Source organism: Nothobranchius furzeri, chromosome 6 (assembly GCF_043380555.1).
Source record: "Nothobranchius furzeri strain GRZ-AD chromosome 6, NfurGRZ-RIMD1, whole genome shotgun sequence".
Lineage (NCBI taxonomy): Eukaryota > Metazoa > Chordata > Actinopteri > Cyprinodontiformes > Nothobranchiidae > Nothobranchius > Nothobranchius furzeri.
In genome coordinates, this window is record NC_091746.1 from 21,995,662 (window position 1) to 22,011,977 (window position 16,316).

At 42.9% G+C, this 16,316-nt stretch overlaps 1 protein-coding gene across 4 annotated transcripts in view; it reads right to left on the reverse strand.

Moving 5' to 3' along the window:
* The window catches only part of gcgrb (glucagon receptor b), a 117,656-nt gene that overhangs the window by 14,779 nt on the left and 86,561 nt on the right, over nucleotides 1-16,316 (reverse strand). For all 4 annotated transcript variants that reach the window (XM_054744014.2, XM_070552000.1, XM_070551999.1 and 1 more), the window contains 9 exons: nucleotides 15,867-16,014; nucleotides 15,618-15,714; nucleotides 15,346-15,453; nucleotides 10,467-10,555; nucleotides 10,149-10,255; nucleotides 7,794-7,950; nucleotides 6,691-6,850; nucleotides 1,354-1,414; nucleotides 1,136-1,205 (listed from right to left, as the gene is read on the reverse strand). In XM_054744014.2, the coding sequence (XP_054599989.1) occupies nucleotides 1,136-1,205; nucleotides 1,354-1,414; nucleotides 6,691-6,850; nucleotides 7,794-7,950; nucleotides 10,149-10,255; nucleotides 10,467-10,555; nucleotides 15,346-15,453; nucleotides 15,618-15,714; nucleotides 15,867-15,920 (903 nt within the window). In that variant the 5' untranslated portion in view covers nucleotides 15,921-16,014. The remainder of the gene's footprint in view (nucleotides 1-1,135; nucleotides 1,206-1,353; nucleotides 1,415-6,690; nucleotides 6,851-7,793; nucleotides 7,951-10,148; nucleotides 10,256-10,466; nucleotides 10,556-15,345; nucleotides 15,454-15,617; nucleotides 15,715-15,866; nucleotides 16,015-16,316) is intronic.

The following is a 16,316-nucleotide window of genomic DNA, read 5'->3' on the forward strand; positions in this document are numbered from 1 at the left end:
AATGCAAGTAGAAGGCCCTCCAGCATCATAACCCTGGCTCAGAAAACCAATCCTGTCCTCAAAAAGCAGTTTAATAAACGTTTCATTTGATGTTAGGCAAATTTTATCTAAATACCCTCACACATGGTACTGACTGACCACTAATATAGAATAGAATAGAATTCAACTTTATTGTCATTGCACATGTACAGTACACACGGCAACGAAATGCAGTTTGCATCCATCCAGAAGTGCTTTAGCCGTGAAATAGATGTATTACAATATATATTAGTAATAATATAGATGTGTAAGTATATTACAGAAATGGATCTATTACGTATGTTATAATGTACACGGTATGAATTATTTTATGAGTATTCTATGACTATAAGTATGTACAGGCTGGAGTTAATACAAGCAGTCCATGAGTTTAACGTGGGTCATATGTCAGGAGGCAGAGTTCAGGAGTCTGACAGCTGTTGGGAAGAAACTGTTCCGGTACCTGGTGGTCTTAGTGGTGGTGGTAGTAGTGGTGGTCTTAATATAGAAGGTGCATTCTCTATTACATCATGAGCAAAACAAACGTTGTTGTTTTTCATACATAAATTAAATTAGGAACATTATAATTATCCAAAAGTAGATGTTTTTTAGTGAATTGTTAGTATTTTAGCTGGCAAGGTCCGAAATATTAAAAATCCTTGATGGATTTTCCAGTTTTTAATTTGTTTTTGTGGACACAGTTTATTATTCAAACATCACAACGGTCAACAAAGAAGAACACAGTTCCTAATAATCTAAATAAGCCAAAAAAGCCAGTGTTGCCATCTTGTTTATCACAAAAATGTTAGTTAGCAGTAAAATCATCATCGTCATGAAAGAGACATTAAAATAAACACAAGATAAATAAATAAGACAACAGAATAAAACAAGAATAAAGCTGAATTATGTAAAAATAAAAAGCGTGCTGAGGGAATGCCGTACTACCCACTGCTGGTCTTTAAAAGGGTTAGGATTAGTTTGCTTCTGTGCTTCCTATTCAACTGGAGTTCTTTGGAAAATAGGTTCAACTTCCTGAAATTATATCTGGAAACGTCCACATGTGAACTGGCACATGACACGTCGGCTAAAAAGGAACAGCAGACACACACACTCTTACCAGATAAGCAAACAGTATAGGGGAGCGGATAATCCACCAATATCCCATGTTCATATTCCTCTCCCAGCACCTACACACACACACACACACACACACACACACACACACACACACACGAATAAATTACAAATGTTGGAATTTGAAGAGCGTAAACATGTTCGTCCTCGACAGCATGAATAACCATCTGGGACTAAAAGCTGCAACACGTGAACACTTACTCTTCGTTCTCGTACAGATATTTGACTGTGATCCATGGCAACACGAATATGAGAGGCGCACCTGGAAATTACAGGAAACAAAGATTATTGAACAGCTCCTAATGGATCAGTGATTCCTTTTTGGTACACACGTCCAACATTTAGTCCTGAACTAGTTGGACTAAACAGATTTAGTCAACAGCATCAAACCACCTTTAATTTAATAAATAAAATTAATTCAGCACTTTTGCTAGCGTCCTTTTCGTTGATCATATATAAGACTCTCTAAAATTGTGCGAATGTGCTTTTTGGAGTTTTACTGAAGATGAACCTCGTCTCCTTTTTGAATACTATTGGTTTCATGGCCAGACATGGCACAGCGACTCATTAGCATCAACTTGATAGTACCGTATTTTCCTGACTATAAGCCGCTACTTTTTTCCCACGCTTTGAACCATGCGGCTGTCACGAACTCCTCCTCCTGACCACCCCCTACGGACCCAACTGGTGGACTACTACACTTCCCAGCATTCCCATCACCAGCGTGGCTCGTCGACGTCATCACGCCGACTCTATTTACGGAAGTGCCGCCGCTCATTCATCACTCAGTCATCGTCCATGCCAGACATTGACCCGAGTTCTCAAGCTCACCAGCCCTCAAACCAAGAAAGAGACATTTCCTCGCTGCCTGCTACCAGTAAGTCAGCTTCCTTGTTCAGTCGGAACCGCCGCTTAGTCTCAGCTCCTGCCGAGCGCTGCGCCGCCGTTCCCAGATTAAAGCCGCGTGTTCTGTTCAACCCACCGCCAGCCACTCAGCGTCTAGGTCACACAGTCACGCTACATTTAACCTCCGTCAAACATCAGCTCAGCCAATTAGACCTGACAGGGGCTTATAATGAGGTGCGGCTTTATTGAAGATTTTCCTTCACCTGCAGGGGGCGCTTTAGCAGAAAGTGAAACAGGTGGAAGTCAAAAGTGGAAATCGAAGAAAGTGCCCATTTTAATTTAGCACATGCAAGCAGCCGGCACGACGAAGAATCTTTTTCAGATCCATACCCCCTCATCATGGTAACTACACGAGTTCATATGTTGCCGCATTTAAGTTGAAGACCATCGATCTGGCAGTAAAGGAGGGAAACAGTGCTGCTGCACGTAAGCTTGGCATGAATGAATGAATCCATGGTTCGGCGCTGGAGACGGCAGCAGGTAGAACTCATTCAAGCCAGCTTCACCCGGGGATGATGAAAGCAACACGGACAGCGACGCTGACATCGCCACAGAAAAGGTATGTGACGAAGCTCTTCTGAGGCTGTTCAACTCCGACACTGAAGAAGAGGACTTTAATGGCTTTAGTGCGCAAGAGAAAGATGAGAGCGATTGACTTCTTTTGGTAGGCAAGTGTGTTTTATTTACTAACCAGGCATGTTTTGTGTGCATTTTTTATTTTCTAATCATCCAGGCCTTATTAATGCTGTGTCAGCACTGTTCTTTTCTTCTAAACATGCAAATTAGCGGTAATAACGTGTCAGTGCTGTTTTTATTTTATAACCATCCAGAAATATGAATGCTATCAGTGCTGTTTTCTTTTCTAAACTTGCAGGCACGTTCACCCGTGTTTAAAATTCGTTTTGTTGAATTAAAACAACAACGAAAAACCTCCGTATGGCGTCTTTCTGTCTAATTATGTTATGGCCATTCATGCGCTGTGCGCCGGAGACCTGCATGTGGCTGCTGCGCCGCGGCTTGTATTTGAGTGCGGCGTGTGTGTGTAGAAAACCTTTTTCTGTTGGTGCGGCTTATATTGAGGTGCGCTCTATAGTCCGGAAGTTATGGTAATTCAGAGAGACCATGAGCTTTTTTCACTCAATATCAGGATTTGTTTGGAATCAGACCACTACCTTCAAACTGTTGCATTAAAGCCTGAAGTTACAGCCTTGAATTAAAACAAAACAATAAGCCTACTGGCATGCTACAGAAACACGTATTATAATTATAATTTTGACCTCAACTGATATAATTAGCAATACAATGAACTGAGTGGCACCAAAATTGTATTAAAAACACAGAATCTTGTTTTGTCCACATGGGATGATGGAGTTGTCCCATGTGCTCACGCTACTCCCACGTCCGTCAACCCAGGGACACCACCCACCACGGAGCTGGGATTGATGAATTCAGACACTCCTCTCATCTTCCACTGGGACTTGAAGGTTTTATGCTTTACTTATTTTGAGTAATTTTGCCAATCACTAAACCTTTGTGCTAATATGAGTGAATTTATTTCATCCCTTGACAGCTCCAAGGTTCTGCCTGAGATCTGGCCTCAAGCTAACTCCAGCGGTGAACCCTTTGCTCTAGGAAAAGCTGAAATATTCAGCATCTCTGGTTGGCTGAGCTCAGAGCTCATCACCGTGACACAGATCAGAGGCGAGTCTTGGCTTTTGTTTCACCGCTGGAAAACTACATGGATGTTTGATCTCAGAGACATTCTGAAAAGACTTAAAATTCAGCCAGTGTCTCTTTGCATTCATTTTAATTGCTTTCATTGAAAGTCGAGTGTTTAATCTTGTTCAGCCGTTGTTTTAGTCTAATAGAGGAGATCTGAGCCAGTGGAAGTCAATGACACAAGCCTTTCCATCATTAAACTAATACTGAAACAAACCAGGTAGTATTAGATGGATAGGTGGTTAGAAACAAGTCCTATCAATCCTTGTAAGTTCAGAGGAAAGACGACTGGGCTCCTTGATTGCCTTGAAGATGTTTTGCTTCTTACGTGAGGAGCTTTCAAGTACAAAGTAAGAAGCTCTTAAACTGTAGTGAGATCAGTCCCTCCAATCCTCTCTTCTGAGGGTTGTTTGGGCTTTTGATATCCTGGTTTTCCTGCAAGATGTTTTGATCACAGTCCTAGAGGTTTAATATCTGTGAAGCTGTCTGGCCCAACAGGGAGAGTCTGAAACAAAAAGGTCTTCTCCAAACCTAATCACACCCTCAGACAAAAACACACACACACACACAAGTTGGGGTATGGTCTGGAGGCCCTGGCCCATGCTACGGCATGGCGGGTGGCTGTTGACTTGGGATCTCGGGCATCTTGGGCTGCCTGCTGCCTCAGGGGCTGTTCCCGAAATGGGAAGGGCCCTTCGCTGCTTGGTCCACTTTATTTTATGACCAAGGGTGTTCTCTCCATCCACCATCCTCACTATGGGTTGCAGGTACAGTTGGGGGGCTGGTGCTTGCTCTGCTGGGGGGCAGGGCCAGGGTGGCTTGGTTGCCCCATGCTTGGCTGTCCCTCGCAAGGTGTTGGGGTGAGCCATTGGGGTCTGGGCTTGTCTCACTCTGGGCTGGCCTGTATCGGTTGGGGCGACATTCTGCTGAGATGGGGGAGGCTTTGTGGCCCCAAATGAGTTCCCCTTGACTGGCGGCTGGTGCCCTGACGTTCTCTGGCTGGCTCCCTTCCCCCATGAGCTTGGGTCTGTCCTCTGGGCTGTCCAATTGGTGTCCCCTTTAGTGGCTACCGGCTGCTGGGGCATGCATGCCTCAGACTTTGGCACTGGTGGGTCTGTTGTCTATTTGTTGTGTACTGTTGTTACTCCATTCCCCAAACATAACAGTCTACTGCGCAACAGGAGGATTTTCCCACATCCCTCTTGCTGTGGAGTAAAAAAAATGATATGGCACCCAGATCAAGCAATCCGTCTGCTTCTACTGCCAGGACAGGTTAAAAAAGCTGAGTGGTGTGGGATTTGAGTTCAGACCTTTATGTGAGATAACCAAACCAAAAATACATAAACACATAGCACCAGAGGCAAAGACTCCCATTTTCTTATGTTGGACAGAGAATATCAACAGTTTGAGAGAAGAGTAAAACAAGCAGTCTTTGTTTAGAGAAAAACAACAATAAATAAACGCAGCCTGGAATCTGATCCCCAGTTTCACGGCTATTTACTCCTTCAGGAACATGAACCAAGATAAGAAAAGACTCCATGACCCATCAGAAGAGGTCTAACTAAACATTATCATTGCTATATTAGTGGTTTGGTGTTGTACACATGTTTATGTATTTAGCAGACGCTTTTGTCCAAAGCGACTTACAAGTGATAATCTGCATGTTGCTCTTGAGGCTAACAACAACAACAATAACAACAACAACAACTTGACATCAATCATGGAGAGGAGGGAATAAGGAGTGGACAGTAGAGAGGGGGGACGGGTGCAGGGAGGGTGCTAGTTTAGAAGATGCTCTCTGAAGAGCAGGGTCTTCAGGAGTTTCTTGAAAATTGAAAAGGAAGCCGCAGTTCTGGTAGTGCTTGGTAGGTTATTCCACATTTGTGGAACGATGCATGAGAAGAGTCTGGATTGTCCTGAGCGTGGTGTAGGCACTGCTAGCCGACGATCCTGTGATGACCGGAGCGGTCGGACCGAGACGTAAGCCTTTGCAAGAGGATTCAGGTAGATGGGAGCCGTACCATCTCTGACTTTGTATGCTAGTGTTAGCAATTTGAATTTGATGCGGGCTGCTAGCGGTAGCCAGTGGAGCTCAATGAACAGAGGGGTGACGTGTGCTCTTTTTGGCTGATTGAAGACCAGACGCACCGCTGCGTTCTGAACTATTTGAAGAGATCTCACCGTACAGCCTTGAAGACCAGTTAGAAGGGCATTGCAGTAATCGAGGCGGGAGATGACAGTAGATTGCACCAGGAGCTGGGTGGCATGTTGTGCTAGGTAAGGTCTGATCTTTCATATGTTATACAGCGCAAAGCAGCATGAACGAGCAACAGAGGCAACATGATCTTTAAAGGTCAGGTGTTCATCAATCACAACACCCAGATTTTCGAACTGCCTTTGTAAAAACCTGAGAAGTATATGAAGTCAGAAACACATCACCGTGGTGATTTAGAGCTTCCTGCAATCTGCTTTGAGAAACATCATGGGACTGAATACCTTACCAAAGGGCATTTCGGTGAGCGAAATAGAAAGATGACAACCGAGCTAGTTCTGCAGCGCTAGGAGAGGGTCGAGTTTTAGCCAAAAGCCATTTTGTGTTTTAATGCTAAATATACGTTTTAGTCAGTTTTCGCGGATAGATTGCGCTTTGTCTCTAAAGGTTCATCTCCAAGTAAAGATTACTGTGTTCTTTTGTTGAGTTGTCATTTCAGGTGCAATCCCACACCTGTCCACTAAAGGTCTTCAAAAACTATACATCTGTTGTCTACGCTCATCTGTATACTCACTGGGTTTGAATTTGTTAAAGTATGATGATCTGATATAATCACAACATGGTCGTTATATAAAACTGTTGCATGGTCCATCATTTACATACGTATTTATGAGTTTGACAGCACAGAGTCACATTCTTACCCCAGCCGATGGCGAGGTAAATGTAGAAGTATTTCTTCTCGCTGAAAACAGTGATGACAAGAAGGCTGTGCAAGTAGATCCCTTCCACCAGCAGCCAGTAGTTGTTGGCCATCACGCTGTACTGCATCATCACCATGGCACCACGGCACCACATCACAGCCTGACACACAGCAAAAGGTATGAGTGGAGAAGGACACATGCAGGAAGGAAGTCCTCTAACTACAAAGGATGTTTGTGGTAAAAATATACACTCAGATTTTTGGAAGCCTGATTAAAATCTTTATAATTGGATGTAACTCATAAGGATTGGCCATCTGTCGATGAGCCACGTAGCTAAACGTGTCTTTATTAAAAATGCGCCTGCAGGATCAATGAGGATCAAATCCTTTTATGATGTAGTTCTCGCTTCCTGTCTAAACTGCAACAATAAACAAAAGCATCACTGTGGTGACAATCTGTCCAATTATCTCAAAATGATTCATCACATAACAACTGAACTAAGTATTGACTGATGCAGACACATTCAGTTTGTTTATTCTGTTTAAACTTGACTCAAACCTTGAAAACCTTGATTTGAATAACAGCAAATTAACCAAATCACAGAAAAACTCAGAAGGAAGTTTTGCACAAACTTTTTTGGATGTAACGCGTCTAGACAAAATCAATACCTAATCAGATCCTTGTTAAGTGATAAACTGTGTGATGCCTTTAAAAGCTTTAAAACATGAAAAACGGGTGTTTTAAGCTCTTTAGATTGTGTTATGTCGTGTGTTTACGTTTAAACATTTGATTTTCCACAAAGGTTTCAGTTCTCATCATTTTAATCTCCCTTTAATGGCACCATTCAACAAAAGTGACAGGATTAAATTTAAACCAAGAGCCAATTTGTAGATTCATGAGCTGCTGCCTCCTCTTTGGCATTTTAATCACTAGTTTAAATGATCTGAGTTGCGCTCCTGAAGTGCTCGCAGTAACCAAGCTTCAAGGTTAACTTGGTGGGAAACAGTAAATAAAAAATCGGCTGTGTAAAATATTTCTCTGATCCAAATGAGCTGCATGTGAAGCGGAAGTGTGTGTGTGTGCGCGTGTGTGTACTCTCTCACCGGTATGTTGACCCAGGCTTGTGTCCGGGCGCTGCTGCCGCTCCGTGGGTCCAGAGTGAGGGTGAGGAGGGCGTCTTTGACCAGAATGGACACAGCTCTCAGGATGAAGGAAGCAAACAGGTTCATGTGGATGTTGTTCCTCATGCAGTGGAGCTTCCTGTGAGAGAAAAATGTCTTTACTGAGTCAGGAGGACCTTGTTTTTGATCTATATGCTGCCTATTCATTACATTTTAAAGGTGCAAGGTGTTAGAATGGAGTAGAAATGACACCCTGTGGTCAAATGCGGTTACTGCAGTGTATTTTCCTAAGCAAAAAAATCACTTTCTCACTGCCGTTCCGTGAGTTTCATGGCTGTTGCCAGTTGCAAATCAGCGGCAGAAGATTCTAAAGGATAAGCGAGTCGAGTCATGCACAGTAAATCCTGGAACTCACTGTGCGATTTTCAGCCATCTTAGCCAAATCCTGTGTCGTGAGCAAAATTGTGTAAATAACGGTGACCGCGGGAGTGATTTGCACATCTGTAGTTGTCCAGTCTGACCGGCTCTGTGAAAGCTTTTTGAGCCGTCTCACGACCCAAATCAGCCTCCGACAATCTACAAGCATGCTTGAAAACCTACGATTCCTGTCAGCAATCGACCAATGAAAATGCACCTTTGGGACGCCGCAGCAGCAAGACTCCACCTCTCTGGGCTTTGGTTTCAATTTATGTTTAAAAGGCAGATTATAAACCACACACAAGTTTTTATTTTTGTTAATAGCCCAAGTTAAACTGGAGTTTTACAAAAAATAATTAAACTACATTTTTAGACCATCAAGTGAATCATGAAAACCTGGATTCTGTGATCTGTGAAAGTGTCGGAGATGAGCTGACGAACATAAACCACAAAAAACATGAGATCCCTTTTCATTTGGTGGAAATTTCTCATATTCAACCGATAAGGATGGTTCAGTAGCGTTTTCCTGCAGTGGGACAGAGAAGCTCCGCTTCGTGACAGCGGGTGTGATGAGCTGTCACAGACCTCACGGCAAAAGTTTAGATGTTGGAGCACTCTGTGACAGATAGTTATTTCTCTGTAGTTTCGTGAGTTTTTTTTTTTCATGTATAAAAGGGGAGAAGGATCAATGACCAGCAGACAGCTCAGCTGTTTAGCTGAATGATGGGAAAAGGAGACCCACAGCTGGAGTATGATGCCAAAGCCAGGGTTTTGAAATGATTCTACTCCTTAGAGGAAGATGGGTTGGGTCACACAAAAAATGTGTGTTTTTTTTTTTTTTTTTTTTTTTTTTTTTATCTTTTCAGCTTTGTTTTGGTTAGCTGCTGATAAATACATTGTCATATCTGGTGTTAGCAATCTTGGGTGTTTTACGGTAGGGAGCACTTACCACACTTATTATGGTAATATTTCTCCAGCATTGGAGGAATTGTAGTTGTTTGCCATCTTGCTGTTTGCTCTTAATAGTTCTGAAAGACTTATTAAAGGAAGTAAAACGCCACGATTGACTCATTATTCACCTCACACATACATTTCATTGTAACGTCGAGTTATTGGTCATTGAAAAAGTAGCTTGACATAATTGAAAATAATTTACCGTTAGCATTGTTAGGTCAATGTTAGCCTCTAGCCTGGTTCACCCGATTTTAGAGTAAAAAAAAAAAAGATGACGCGGCCTCTTTGGGTACATAAAATACCTTCTGGGTCGCTCCTGTTTACTGGCTTCAGTTCTTTAACCCTCTCTGAAGCCTTTTGCCTGCCAGTGTCAAATGACAAATGCCAACACTGCAACGTTAGCTTGCAGGAGACATGGCTATCTCACACACTCACTGATTGTAAACATTAACAGTACCTTTTAATCATTCAGCTTCATTGGCTTCCCACTCTTTAAAGAGAAAATTATATATAAAGCCTTGAACAATCAAGCTCCTAAATACAACGTTGACCTCTTGAACCGTGGTGTCCTACACAGGTCACTGAGATGGGGCCACCAAGCCTTTTGGGTAATCCTCACACTAAATTGAAAACTAAGGGCAGACATGCTTTGTCTTCTTTGTTTTTAAGACCTCTCTTTAGAAGAGTTAGTATTTTCTTTAAAAGCCTTCTGCCCTCAGAGTATCTAAAAACTGCAGGAAGCACATATAATTTATTTGTAATTGTTGAATTTTTTAATAATGCAAAATAGCATTCACCAGTAAAAAGTTAAATGTGGGTGTTCTGGTGTGTATTTATTTTATCAGGCAATAAAGGGCTAACGCGAAGGGCTAGGTAAAAACCATCTAGGTCTTCGTTCTCTTATAAATTAACTTATTCTTCTCTTGATCCTTTGGATTATTTCTGCATGTTTAGAAGATGTTTTACCTGAAGCTGATGAGGACTCCCAGGGCCAGCAGCAGAGCTCCCAGAGAAAGGGAGTAGCCCACCGTATACATGATCCGGAGCTGACTGAGGATGCGACCGTACTGCTGCTGCAAACCCAACAGACACACAAAGACACTGTGTTCATCATCATTTCACAAAAACACACAGCTGAAAATATTTTGGGGGCAAAATGCATTAAACATGTGAACAGATGGAACGATTTTACATTTCAGATTCAGTCACATTGCTGCCCAACCATCTGTCATTGTAAGAAGCTTCGAACATGACAAGAATGAAATCTGCTGTTTGCACACACACCTCACGGGGGTCGTCCTCACACTCACTGGTATTCTTTTGACCCCATTTACCATCCTCACTGCAGACTCTGTAGACCAGACCCCGCTGAACTGTTCACGAGGAGATAAGAGATTAAGATCAGACATATTTATCATTTACTTCATTTTTTTCATGTTCCGTTAGAATGTTTTCTTATTGTGAGTTTGGTTCCTATAGAAAACTTATCCTATTCTTTACTTTTGAAAATCATTGTTTCATTAAATTTCTGCCTACCACTCCATCTGATCCAAGATGGCTGCCATGGGTAAGTGTTCATAGTAAACACAAAAATGGCTTCAACTCTAAATTTGACTGATAACGAGCTGAAACTGTGGGTGCTAGAAGATGAAGGGGTTTAATGAACCACTAGATGCATTTTCAAGATGGCCGCCAAAGCAAATACAAAAATAGCTATAGTTCAGGACTACAGGTTGTTTACATGTCCTCCAGATCTAAGGAATCTCCTTTAAAGAATGCTAGGCTTTCACTATTTTTCTTGTCTGAATTAATTTTTTACATTTTTGGTTACAAGCAAATAAAAAAAACCGTATATCTTCTTTGGAGTTTGGAGAAAAAAGTAATTTCCCAACTTCTCATCCACACTGGAGGCATCAGGGGTGCACTGTTATTGAATGTATTGTAGTCTATGCTTTGATTGAAACCAACTGCGCAACATTTCAGGCACACCCCAGAAGCAGCACGCCGCTGAAGGTGGGTTTGGGTTCTATTTTTGCCACGAGCCACTTCTGGGGCACTTCAAATAACACAGAGCTAGACAGGAAATCACACGATATCAGTCTACAATGTCTAGTAATTTTCAAAATAAAATACATTTGTAGAGATGCAATTTCTATGTAAATTACATCAATTCATTGGACCCGAAATCATATTTATTCCCAACATATTTCGAGAAGTGCAACGGTGTGTTTTTCATCAATCAATCAATCAATCAATCAATCAATCAATCAATCAATACTTTATTAATCCAGAGGGAAATTACAGTTTCAGTACACACAATTCAGTCGGGTTTTCACAGCATCTGTCGGCATTCCTTCGTGGGGGTTTTAGTTGCTTGAACTGACAGGGTGTCAGATTCACATAACAATATTTTGTTTGGGTCAGGCTGAGAAAATTTTCCTCTCTGGCTTTAGTCTTTAAACTGATCATTCCAGTCCTTCAGTGGAGCCAATTTTGGGTTTTTAAACCTGTCCATACCGTCCAGTGACTCTCTCCGAGATGACATCTATTTTGTGCACTAATACCAGTATCGCAGCTAGAACATTGTCCAGCTTACGATTCACCTCGAGTAACGTCCCAGTCTGAGAAGTCTCCACACGGACGGTGCTTTCCATGGGTGCGGGTCGCCCTCCAATCGCTCCCGTCTTCCCAAATTTCCAGAAAACCAGATATCCCCCCACTCCAATCAGAAGAAATCCAGTGATCATCAGGCCGAATATCCACATGTCTTTGATGTCCTCAATGGACAGCTGGCTGAGGCATATGATCTTCCATTCCTTCCAGGAATCCAGCATACACCCCACCGGGTGTGTCCCCTGTGGACATGTGGGAGCCCCCGCTCTGTTCTCATTGTTGAAAAAATCTTATCAATCGCATTGAATGACCAATTTATCAAATCCATGGTTAGTAAAAATAAGGTTTTTCAGAAGAAATGCAGAGAAGTGCTCTGCGGGCAGACAGGACAAAGAGCCTTGGGAAAAAAAGATAAGGGAGCGAAAGAGAGAAGCGTCTGTGCTCCGCGAGTGCCTTGAAGAAAAGAAACATGGCTCTAATTCTGGCAGTGAGGCACACAAATGTGATCTCCTTTTTCGTTTTTTAGGTCTAATGGCATAAACAAACCATGACTTTTGAAGGCATGCGTGATGTTGGGATCTTGCGAGTCCAGAGAGGAAGACAGTGGATTGATGTGCCGCTGATCCCTCCATTGTGGATTTGAAGTTGGTCACATCGCATTGTCACAAGCTTCTTTGATTCATGGTTTGTGTCACAAAAACACAAAAGTGACACTTTGACAGATCAGAGGAGTTTTAAATAAACTTTTAAAAGTACTGCAGTGTGAAATGCTACTCGTGCTCGTTGTGTAGCTTGACTAATGTTTGGCCTTCACACTGAATAACAACTTTTATTCAGACCACTTCAGGAGTTGAGCGTGTATTACAGTTTTATTTACAACATCAGGTGAAAGTGGATAGGCACAACACTTTATTTAAAAAAATAAATTAACAAATAAATACATAGTTCTGTTAACGATAAGTCTGAAAACCTTCTGCATTTATGGCTGCATGGTGGCGCAGTGGTTAGCACTGTTGCCTCGCAGCACGAAGGTTGCAGGTTCGAAACTCGGCTGCGGCCATTCTGCGTGGAGTTGCGTGTTCTCCCCATGCATGCGTGGGTTTCCTCCGGGTACTCCGGTTTCCCCCACAGATCACAACATGCCCTATAGGTTATAAATTGTAAGTCGCTTTGGATAAAAGCGCTTGCTAAACAAATAAACACAATTTAATTTTAGCTTTGATATTATCTGATGACTCTTCCTACAAGACTGAAATAGTTTTATGTCCAATGATGAAATTGTTCAATCCCGAAGGACAAAATATATTTTATTGTAGCCTCTTGTCAGAAGAAACGTTTTTGTCAAGTAAAAAAGGATGAAAAATAAATAAAACAAAATTGTATTAGAGGCTAAAATGTTCAGAAACGACTACAACTGTCCAGCATGAGTACTCTGATTCTTATTTTATTTATTTTTCTGTAAAGAAGTAGAAATGTGTGCCGTGCAGTGTTTTTCATGCAGGATTATCTCATGGAGAATGTGATGAATATGCATGAAATAAATGAGTTGTCGGAATTTCAGGATACATTCTGGGAGGAGGGGATTGACCGGCAGATGCAATGGCCCGGTTCTGTCAGCTGTGGTGTCTCCATTCGCAATGCGCCCTTTCAGGAATTTGCACACAGACGTTGAATATTGGGACGGCGGTGGGTGATGTCATGGATCAGCACCAAAAAGCGTTCACATTAACATTAATAACATGTAAAAATTTATTCTGTTGAAGTTTATCATAATTTAATCCATTCGGAGGACGAGAGCAGCTGCGCGATCCGAAATGTGGCGTTCAGAGACCAGAAGCTTCATTTCTTACGGCGCTCTGTGAGACAACAAAGCCCTGTGAATGGCGTTGTGGAGGGATTCCGCAGGTTTTGTCGGTGTCGGGAGTTTAGTAACAGCAATTTTAAAGCAGTGATTGGTGCTTATTTTCTTTTGCTTCCATTCCGCTTCACGAGCAGCTCTTCTAATTTTACCACTGCCGGTTATTTTGGACATCTCCTGATGTCATTTCCTACTGAGATACAGCGTGATCGCCATTGTGAGTTAACCAAAAGTTTCGCTCAGCTACTCCGGGCCCTTCTGAGTACCTACCCCTCATCGGGTACCATGAAAGGTCCTAAAAATGGCTGTTCAGCTCACCCGGGCAAGTGGAGACATGCACGTCGAGAAGTTCCTGTAAATTTATTGAAGTAGTTGTTGTGTTTTGCACAGATAATGATTAAAGTCTGCATGATAGCAGAAATGTGATGATAGTTACCTTAAATGATTTACAGTAAATCCTCTAATATTGGCCTGTATTCAATTAATGGCCGGGTATCACATTTTGGCCGGTGTCGGAGTCGGCGGAGGTGAATAATGGCCGTTTTTTTTTATTGTGACCGGGTGGAATGTGGTAACAAGCAAGTACGGGGGGCGGTTGTGTCATCCGTCTCACTTTTGATTTGCCAGCTAGTCGCTGTCACGTGATAATGACCGGCAAGATGCAGCCCTCGGAAACGACAGCAGCCTGCTGTCAGCAGGTGACAAGCTCCTGCGCATCAGGAGGCAACGCGCTGTGCCAGAGCGTCGGTACTGGCACCCGCCGTAAAACGGACATTTAACCAAATTGTGACCTTTTCCCTCTTGCAATTTAACATTCCCCTCACCCCCATCCTAACCTTAACCGGCTTGCGCATGCAAAGCTCTGATCGTTGACGCACTCCAGACATCTGCGTCCTGAGCACGGCCACAGTAACAGTAACAAATAGGTGTCGCCACCTCAAAAAATAATTTAACACGCGGTCGTTCATGTCGGCTCATTTCCTTTTACGTTTTCTGTCTTTTACTCTTTTATTTGTGCCTGATGCTTTTCACTTTCGCTGTTTTTGCGGTCGATCTTTTAGAACTGCAGTTCAAAGGTAACTCATAAGGTGAATATATATGAACCCAGGTAGCAGTTTCTCTTTAGGATTGAGAGGAGATGCAGGAAGATAATAAACAGACAGGATAGAATAATAGTCAAATAAATACAAGTTAGTTTTTGTACCTGCTGGTTGCAACAAACAGACACCATTGAAGGTAATCAGAAGTGAGGAACAGAAAATGAAATGATTATTTTAATGTTTAGAGCAGCAGGAACTCCGAGAGGCTGCAGGCGCATCAGTGAGTTTGCGGCCGCTGCGCAGGGGGAGGGGGGAGAGGGCTGAAGCAGAAACTACCGTTGTTAAAAGAAATGTGTTTAACTTTGAAAATGTGGGCGCAATTTTAATTGTCAAAAACTCCAGCGAACCATTAGTTCATTTTGCTCAAATAGAAATAGAGGCCTGCCTCTAATTCTGGTCCTCCTTCCAATAAAGGCCTGGAGCTTGATGAGCTTGGCCCGGGCCTGTATTAGAGGATTTACGGTATTTTCTTTTTTATTACCCCCTTATATATTGGTATTAGTTTATACTGGTTTATCAGATATTGGTTCAAAAAGCCATTATAATCTCTAGTAATTATTTGTTTTGTAGACATTTGCATTCTCAGACAGACCTTTGTGATACCATGGCAGGAACCACGGACAAGTGATGTTGACAATTGTTCCTGGAACTCCATCGGGCCAGCAGGCATATAAATCAAAGGTTCGGTTACACACCAACCCTGAAACAGAAAGTAGGTCTGTGGAACTAAGCAGACGGCTGAGGAGATTGTGTTTTATTTTATAACCCTGAATAGAATAGGACAGACTTCATTGATCCCACAGTGGGGAGATGATCTTGTTACATGTATGAATGCATCTCACTGAGATTTGGAGAAAGGCCCACCTGTGGCAGGTGGTGTGGAGTTGATGAAGTCCATGCATTGGTCCTTGTAGCTGCTCCACTGCTCCTTCACAAGCTCCAGAGAGTTAGCAGATGAGACCTGAGGAAAGAGAAGCTTCCTAAAGCGCCATGTGAAGTTTTTCCCTCTGGTGTGAGCTCTCAGTGGTACGCCAGAAAGAGTGCATTAAAGGTTAAGTTCCTCCGCGTGTGTGGGAGTGTGTAGGAGAACCTAAATAGGGAGCAGGACAGTACCTTTGTGCAGCTGGAGAGCATGAGCAAGGCCAAGAGGAGACACACCTTGGACATCCCACTGATGCTGGGAGAGTGGGGGTCAGTGGGGGCCAGAAGACGGAGGAATCCCAACACATGAGGCAGCCTCGGACTGAACTCACTCAGCTGCCTACACACACACACACACACATGCACGCACGCACACACACACACATGCACGCACGCACACACATACACATGCACACACACACGCATGCAACACACACACACACACATGCACGCACACACATACACACACACATGCACACACACACACGCATGCATGCACACACACGCCCATGCATGCACACATGCACGCACGCACACACACACACACACACATCCATGCATGCACACACACACACACATGCATGCACACACACGCGCACACACATGCACACACATGCATGCACACACACACATGCGCATGCA